This window comes from Morus notabilis, unplaced genomic scaffold (assembly GCF_000414095.1).
Source record: "Morus notabilis unplaced genomic scaffold, ASM41409v2 Scaffold100, whole genome shotgun sequence".
Classification (NCBI taxonomy): Eukaryota; Viridiplantae; Streptophyta; class Magnoliopsida; order Rosales; family Moraceae; genus Morus; species Morus notabilis.
The window spans coordinates 903-10,260 of NW_010361820.1; the positions used below are offsets into that span (position 1 = coordinate 903).

The 9,358-nt window shown below is 30.1% G+C and overlaps 1 protein-coding gene across 1 annotated transcript; it reads right to left on the reverse strand.

Annotated features, from left to right (window-relative positions):
• Positions 1–1,711: 1,711 nt before the first annotated feature.
• LOC21408257 (protein BRI1-5 ENHANCED 1) lies at positions 1,712–3,577 on the reverse strand. The gene is made up of 4 exons (XM_024167340.1): positions 3,454–3,577; positions 2,523–3,053; positions 1,997–2,195; positions 1,712–1,856 (listed from the first exon to the last, which is right to left on the reverse strand). The coding sequence occupies exons 1-4, from the start codon at positions 3,575–3,577 to the stop codon at positions 1,712–1,714; spliced, it is 999 nt and encodes a 332-aa protein (XP_024023108.1).
• Positions 3,578–9,358: the final 5,781 nt, after the last annotated feature.

The window sequence follows — 9,358 nt, forward strand, 5'->3', positions numbered from 1 at the left end:
TTGGTGAATGAATTACAAATAGCTTAGTTACAGAGGGCAACAAAACGCCCACCTTCTGAAAAAACGGATTCTCACTTAGGAGATAGGAATAGATATGGGTTATTTGCACCTTCCCTAAGGCTTTTGACCTTTTGGTTCTTGGATTCTCTTTTTGAAAATTAAAACAATAGGGTCCCAAACTCTCATTTTCTTGACATTTGGGTCCCGATTTTAGAAGTTTATAAGAAAATTGGGTTTTCAAACTCCAATTTTCTTAAAACTTGAATCCCATTTTAAAATTGTAATTAATTAGACAGCAAAATCAAAAGTAATGAAATGAATATTTAAAAACTTTCAGTCATTTTAACAGTATCAATGCTCTAGAGATGATAATCATGAGAGCATATTACAGGTTACAACATGTTGACTGCTAGAGATTTTAGTCATGAGTGAGAAAACAACCCCAAAACTCACTTGATTTTTCTTATTTATTGATTTAGTGAATTTAAATTTCATGGGTCGAATTAGTAGTGATAAAGTTAACCAATTATATATCTAATGCAGAATTGAATTCTTTTAGCCGGCTCCATACTTTCCATTTACTTAATCAATAATGTCAAAGATAAAAAGCCTTTTGTTTTAGTGAAAAATAAATAAATAAGTTTATGTGACTTGAGGAACAAGAAAATAATTTTGAACTCCAACTGTTTAAATTTTCAAAAAGGAGACCCAAGTGCTAAGAAAATAGGAATCTGAAGATCCAGTTGTCCAACTTTCAAAAATAGAGATCCAAATATCAAAAGTTAAAGAATTTGAGGATCTCATATTGAAAAATAAACCTAATTATAACTATAAAAGGAGAGATGTGCATGACATACATATTATAATTTCTATTGTATTTATTAGTTATATATTATTTAGTAATTTGCATAGGTGGTCCCTCAAGTACTTTTTCATAGATGACATTTTGGTCCCTCTTTTTTTCTAATTTTAACAAAATAAACTGTTAGTTTCTTAATTTTTTGGCAATTAAGCTCTTTTCATTCATTATTTAAGATCATTTCATATATAACCATCATTGATAGAATATAAAGGTTCTTTTAACGAAAAATACAAGAGAATCAATTATGTTATTGTGGTCTAGTTCAATATATTCATAATGTGTAAGTGTTTCTACTATATAATCATCCATTATTTAAGGATAAAATCATTTCATTCTAAATGAAAACAGACAACCACGGAATCTTATCCAAATAAAATACCCAATTTTTTTCACCGATTATGAAGCATTATTTAAACTGCAGCCATTAATTATATCCTGTATGGACACCTTATACATAATTAAAGGATAGAGTCCGATCATGGGTATCCATGTGATGTTGCCCCATTTACAATATAATGCAAATATAATACACAAACTTTCATTTGAATAGATTTGCAAATATTATTTTTTTTAGGGGGAGTTGCAAATATTCTATTGAAAAATATCGTATTATATTTCCTTCATGAGTCAAATAGAAATGCTCGGCAATCATTTAGCAAATATAAATTTCCCTAATTATGCTTTTATTTCATTTCAATATTCATATTATTTCTTTTTTTTTTTTTGGATAATCATGTCAATTACTAGTACGTGAGAGAGAAATCATAATAGTGGTCCAACACTTCATTATAGAAAGATGAGTACAATAAAATAATAATTAAAACAACAGACATACGATCCAGAAGTAAATTAAAGAAAGCCCTTTTCTTTGCACGATTTAATCGCTCCATCAAACATTTCATCAAGGCCATACTTATACTCGAATCCCGAATCCAAAAGCTTTTTTGATGATAATCTTCCTTTTTCAGCATAACCTTCAATGTCCTTCAATGAACTGCAGAAATTAGTAGTTAGATTTTTTTTTTTTTTTTTTTTACATATCATATAGGCAAAAAAAAAAGGAATAAAAATCTAAAAATATATACATATATCGGAAAAATTTGAGTATAGTACAAACAGAGAAAGGTCACTTACTCTGCAGTTGGTATTGCGATGTTGGGGAATTTTGTAGAAAGAAATGTAGCCAATTCCTCCAGTGATATATTATTTGATGAACAAATGTACCTTCCTTTTGCATTAGGGCTTTGGAATAGAAATATGTGTGCACTAACAAGGTCATCTACATGTACCATAGATTTCTTGGAAAGATACTTATAGTGATCCTTGTTATTACCTGTTTAAATTAAGGAACTTAGATAAATAATTTGGCTTGTTAATGTTATGTGCAATTCTTCATTTTTAATTATGCATGACTAAACTTAAATATCTTTTACCAATTAACACGATAAATCAATCGTCACATCACTAATTAGTAGTATTTAAATAAAGTCTGGTCAACATTAACTTGGCATGACCATAAATAAAATTAAATTCGCAGATTGCATATATACTAATAATCAACAAGACAAAACAACATCAGCAAAAAAATAAAATAAAAAAATAATGATCAATAAGACAAAACAAGCACTAAATAATATCATGGTTGGGGAAAATTAAGTACCTAAGATCATGGTTAGGGCCAATCTGACCGATGATGGGAGATGGCGGCAAATGAACGGGCCGACGACAAACGGAGGGATTACAGTGACAAGATCCAACCCATGTTTCTCCGCGAATTCTAGGGCAGCCTTTTCAGTCTTCGTTTTGGTGGCCATGTATAGATTAGTTCCTCTAAGGTTTAGAGTCTTGTAGTAATTTATGTCACTCCATGTCTCTTCATCCACCAAGCCTTGGCCTTTGCCACTGTACAAAACAGTCGCCGCGCTGGACGTGTAGACCACGCGCTTAACGGTCTTGGAATTTAGGCATGCCTTGAGTATGCCTAAAGTGCCCTCCACCGTCATTTTGATGGTCTCATCTTTGGGTTCTTGTTCGCTTATGATTATGGGGTGAGCGACGTGAAACACCCCGATGCAACCTTCAATCACGGTGGTGAAACTGTCCGGTTGTTGGAGATCGGCTTCAAATATTTTGAGCTTCTCTACTGCTGTTGGTAGGCTTGTCAGGAAGCTGAGGTCTTTCTTTACGCTTCCTGGCCAAGATTTCTCGAGTTTTTAGTGTCGTCATAATTTTGTAGTAGTTCTTAAATTCCTAAAGAAAATACTACTTAAAGTACAAGTTTTTGGATGTCAGATTATGACAAAATCATATAATAAATAGTCAAAAAAATACATATTAAAGATTGATATTCGCTTCTTTTTTTTGTTGGCGCCATATATCATACTATTTCTCTTAAGAATATGGATCGTCTTTACTAAGTGGACTTAATTTGAGATTTCATGCAACCTAAGTTGAACAACTTATGATGTATTAATTGAAATATATGACCTTATCAAGAACTTGTTTTGTCTACTTTTTTGGGTGAAAAAAGTTTACATGTATATATATATATATATATATATTATATATTTATACACACGCATATATTATACCTGGAGGGTGAGATCTAACAGTAGCTCTAACAGAGTAACCCAGTTGAAGAAGCCTCATAATAAGCCATGAGGCAATGAACCCAGTTGCACCTGTGACACAAACTAAACCTTTATCCTCTGCCATTCTAATATTTCCTCACAAACCTCAAATTGCAGTCAAGCTGGTCTTAAATACGTATAGCCTTGTAACAAGGAAGAGGAGTATGTAAATGATTATATAAAAGCTTTTCACTAAATTAAATTACAAGCAGGGAAATTAATTAAAGAAGACAGCAGATCCAAATATGTAGGACAAAATCTATCAACATCTATGCTCTGTGCTTGGCGTACTTTTCCAAGGGCACTTCTGTGCATAAAGGGAATCTTTGAACGGCTAATTAGGGCTTGTCACTTATGTACTCGTATTTAATTCTAACTATGCTTAGATTGAAAACTCATCAATAGATATAATATTTTTTATATCAGTTTTACTGCATAGAAACTTTATAACAAGTGTTAGTTTAATACCAATCAACGTTTAGAAGATGTTTGTAGTTTAAAAGTATGTGTAATGTATCCTGGGAGAATTTTCTGCCTTCTTAGTTATTTATTTCTATATTTTTCAGAAATAGTTTAGGAATAACAAAAAATTACATAGTTATTATTTTAATGATATTTGTGTTCATACGCATGATGTAGTAATTATTTTAATGATATTAATTTTTTTATTTCTAAATTTATTTGGTATATTTCAACATTACTAGTATTCGTTTTTAGCAATTATAGTAAATATCATATATTTGAAACAATTTTTTTTCAGTAAATACCCATTTTATAATAATTTAGGCAAATATAATATTTATTAGTAAATAGTTTATTTAGTTTATATAAATAATTTATCTACACCAGGTAAATAACTTATTTCCCAGTAAATATGTTATTACTTAATTTTTTCAAAAACATATTCACTTGAAAAGATCCAAACTAATTTTGTTCTGCAGCAATACATTGTTTTTTTATTTCAACGGCATTGGCAACTAATTTCACCCTAAACGGAAATTGTTGTAAATAGCTGATTTTTGAAACTAAATTAAGTAAATAGCAGATTTAAAAAATTATTTAAAATAAATAGCAGTTTATTATGTAAATATTTCATTTACGAATGATAGAAAATAATTTACATGGTAAAAAAATTTTATATACGTTGAAAGAAATATTTTTGTCAATTGTAAAAAGAAAATTTACATAGAAAAAATTATTTTACTAGTCATATTTATACAGTAAACTGCTATTTTCTTTACATAGTTTTAAGGGTAATTTTGACGAATACCCTTTAAAAGTGCATGGGTCAGAATTTTTACCATTTACTCTTGATTCATAACCTTTTTAATCAAATAATCACACTAACAAAAGAGTATTTATCAAGAGTAAGGCTCATGCACTCTTAAGGGTGAATTATGTAATTTTAAAATCTGTAAAAATCTACTACTTACTATATTCTCCCTTTCCTTAAAAAAAATGTTGAGAAAATTGCAAAAACCAACCCTTAAATATGTCCTTCTAGTTCTACCATTTTGTTGTAATAGGTTACCTTTTTAATAATAATTTGTCAAATTACACATGCCACTCGCAGTCGAAGACTCGCCGCCCGTGACCATCAAATTATAAATAATAATCTACCAAACTACTTACTCTGAATAGGCAAAATTTAATAAGTTAATATTAAAAGCTAAAAATCCTTAATAGAATTAACAATTTGTAAAAATTACCCAAAAATGTTTGCCTCTTCCGTTAAAAAAGCCCACAACTTAAACAAGGCGTATAACCCCAAGGCTTTTACTGTTGAAACGGTTAGTGGGCTTTCATTTCTTCAAGAAGACATGCACATTAAGGTTTCAGAGGGCTTGAAGAATGGGCTTTAAAAGGAATCGCCACAAGTTCTGCATTTAGATTGATACATGGGAACATAAACTATTAAGAAAATACTAAAATCACGTCATAACACTATATTTAAAATACTAAGCATTCGTTCACTTTATTAATTTCAGTTTAAAATTTAAATTTTATTACAATAAAAAACTCTCAAAAATAATGACATATAATTTTTTTACTATAATAAAAAAATCTCATAAAATCACATCTAAACTCAAATTAAAAACTCGAATCAGTTAACTAAACAGACTTTAAATATCTCTAAATATAGGGAGAAAGAGGGAAATAGACCAAAACTTGAGATAAATTAAAATTAATAGGCCAATAGTTTACATAAGTTAATAAATAGGCCAAATTACTGTTTTCATCCATAACTAGTCTGGTTATGAACCATAACTTAACAAGTTATTGTCCATAACTTGTTTGGCTATGAACTATAACTTGACAAGTTTATCCATAACTTATCTGGTTATGAACTATAACTTGACAAGTTATGGCCTATTAATTTTAATAACTAAAAATTGGCATATATACTTTCTTAAGCTTTTCATATTGGCCTATTTTATACTATTTTCCCTAAATATATCCTTAAGATATATGTCGGTATCTACTCACCAGAGATACTCACTAGCATCTTGCCACAAAAAGAGTACCAACCGAGATACTGACAGTATCCAGCAGACTACCGTCAGTATTGGCAGTAGTATTCGCCCAGATACCGCATGATTACCGTCCAGTAGCTACCAGTCACCACTGTTACAGGCTGCGGCCCTGCCGCCGGAATACTAAAAAACCACCAAAAGGAAAAAAAAATCACAAAATCCCTCCAAATTACTGATATCTAATGATAATACCGGCCAATAACTAGTAGTATCCTGGGCTGTTATCGACGGTATCCAAGTCGAGATATCGGCTGATAATCACCAGCAATGGCGGCAGTCTTCTCACTACATACTCACAATTTCACCAGAATCACAAAAAAAAAATCACTTTCAAAAAACACAAATCTCAGTAAGAAACAATGGAAGAAAACGATGTCACCACCAACGAGTCATGTGGCCCGAGGATGGTGTCTCCTTGAGGAATATCTTGTGGTAGTGGAGGATGCCCGACGGCGGAGCTGATGGAGAGATAGATCCTGCCGATGAGGGATGATGGAGAGAGAGATCCCAACGGCGGGGGTTGATGGAGAGAGAGATCTTGACTGTATTTTAGACTTCTTCTTTTAAGTATTGTTACGCCATATGGTATAAAATATAACAGTTTTAGGTATTTTTTTGATAAATGTTCTTGAAGAATCCTCTCGTCATTACAATACGCCCACAGTTTAAACCTCTTTCTCATAAATAAAAAAATTGAAGTTATGTTCAAATTTATTAACTAAACACGCTATAAACATATTATATCACAATGTATCCCGAAGAAAGAAATAATAAAAAAAAAAGTATGGGCAAAAATAAAAATTATGAATTTGAGGCTTAAAGGACTAGTTTCCTTGAGGAAAAAAGCGTGTTAATAAGCTTTCCCACAAATTCCCTTCAAAACACAATATATCCACATGTGACCAATGGAAGGTATTTATAAAGTAATGGACATTAATAGCAAGACTTTTATGAAGTGAAAGAATAGAAGTATTTTTTTAAAAGAAAAATAAAATTCCAACTCTGCCTTTATGTATTCTTCTTTGCACTCGTTCTTCTCCATGCCAAAACTGTGATGGAGGAGACGGCACCAAGATTCATTATGTCCACGAGGGCTCTATCTTCTTCTAATCGACGAAGAGTCTTAGGGATGTCAATGGAGCACGGTAAATGGTGCCCAGTGCGGGTGGGGGCGGGTCATACCAAACCCGTTTTGTTTTCTTAAAAATAATTTTAAAAAAATCATTCAAATTTATTAGCATTTGAATCTCTGATTTCATTTTCTCCTCCTCACCTTAAACTTTTTTCAGAGTGAGAGAGTACCGTTATATGAGAGCTCTTTACTATCCAAACTACACGACCACACACACATTCATAATTAATTTATGTCTTAGTTCTTAGCAAAGAAAAAAAAAATTTATTTCTGTTTATAAGATCACCCAAAGAAATCTTCGAGCAAAAGAGAAAATAATTGATTAAGAAAAAAAAGGAAATAAAATTCCCTTGAAAGGGTACACTATGAAAAATGTGCAAACTTGAGCTGGCGGATGAAAATAACCCTCTATATTATATTTAAAGACTTTTTTTTGGTATTCTTTACAAAAATAGACTATTGATAGTTTTTTATTTTTCAGTCATCAGATCTGTATTATAATATATCTGTTATGCATATTTTTTTAATTTGATATGATTTTAACTAGATCTAACAGTTAACAATAGAGACTATCAGTAAACGGACTACGAAAAATAGTCCCTTAACGTAAATCTTTTTTTTTTTTTTTTTACTCGAATTAACAAAAATCTATTCTATTTTAACAAATATATGACAAAAAAAGTGTGCATAATGTATTTACTCCTATAAAGGTTACACTACAAACTTTCTACTGGACCGTGTATATTCTGAGTATCAAAATTTTATAAAAATCACATCAAAATAGAAAAACATGCAAAATATGAGAGTTTTTCTAATACTTCGTTCTACCCGTAATTTAAGTTTTTAATTGTTAAATCTTGTCAAAATCACATTAAGTTAAAAAAACAAACATACAAAATAAATAAATTATTATACATATATGACGGTTGAAAAGTAAAAAATTACCCATAGTTTAATTGTAGATGAACTACCAAGAGTCCAACAAAACAAAGCCCATACTTAAAGCATTTTTTTGGAAATAGTAAAAAATATGCCAATATGAAAAGCTTAAAAAAGTATATAGGCCAATTTTTAGTTATAAAAATAAATAGGCCATAACTTGTCAAGTTATGGTTCATAACTAGATAAGTTATGAACAAACTTGTCAAGTTATGGTTCATAGCCAGATAAGTTATGGACAAAAACCGTGAATTATGGACAATAACTTGTCAAGTTATGGTTCATAACCAGACAAGTTATGGACGAAAATAGTAATTTAGTCTATTTATTAACTTATGTAAACTATTAGCCTATTAATTTTAATTAATCTCAAGTCTTAACCTATCTCCCTCTTTCTCTCCATTTTTTTCATACCCCTTGTAAAAATTCCATATCTCTAATCTTTATGCATAGACAGAAATATTTTCTATCAAAATCTCCTTATCCGCATAAGATCAAAGTCTCTTCTAGTGTTTTTTCTTTTTTTTTTTTTCTTTTGTCTTTATTTTTTAAGGGATGTGTTTGTGTTTTCTGCAAGCATTTCTTTTCTGTTTTGTTTTATAATCTTTCTCGTGAAAGTTGTTTTAGAGTTCAGTGTGTGTGTGTGTGTGTGTGTTTTTTTTTTTTTTTTTTTTTTTTTTTTTTTTTGTGAAATAAGATACATTTCCCAACTCCTTTTTTTTCTCGGAAATAATTAGCTTGTAAGTTGTAAGAATTTTTATGAAGTAGTGCTTACATACATACATATATATATATATATATATATATATAAGAATTAAAAACCACATTATGTTTGACCAAAGTTTTCAACACCATTAGTCCTCACTCCTCAATCCTCATCCAAATTTTGTAATTGGCGAGGAAAATTTAGATTATTACGAAACTTTGGCGAGAAAAACACTTCAACATTAGCTAGTCCAATGGGATGGAAAATTGGAAATGTTCCACATCTTCTAGAAAGAGATTGAAATATGGTTGAATTTAAACCAAATGCATCGTATTTCTATTTTCTACGGTCAAAAATGTCATTTACGTTTAAGACCACCAACACCTCTAGAAATTGTGTGAAGACCACCAAATTATATAAACTCTCTTAAAAGAAATAATTTATTTAATTTTAATTTCTCAATTAATATCTAATTAATTAAATTATATATTAATTAAATATTAAAAAAATATTATTATCGTTCTTTCAATCACTCTTATATTTATTATTTAATAC

Bases quoted from the DNA above. Each gene is read 5' to 3' on its own strand.
- LOC21408257 (XM_024167340.1), bottom strand. From the start codon at position 3,577: ATGGCAGAGGATAAAGGTTTAGTTTGTGTCACAGGTGCAACTGGGTTC. The intron at 3,054-3,453 runs GTATAATATATG...AATCTTGGCCAG, and splicing joins TGTTAGATCTCACCCTCCAG to GAAGCGTAAAGAAAGACCTC. The intron at 2,196-2,522 runs GTACTTAATTTT...TAATTTAAACAG, and splicing joins GGCCCTAACCATGATCTTAG to GTAATAACAAGGATCACTAT.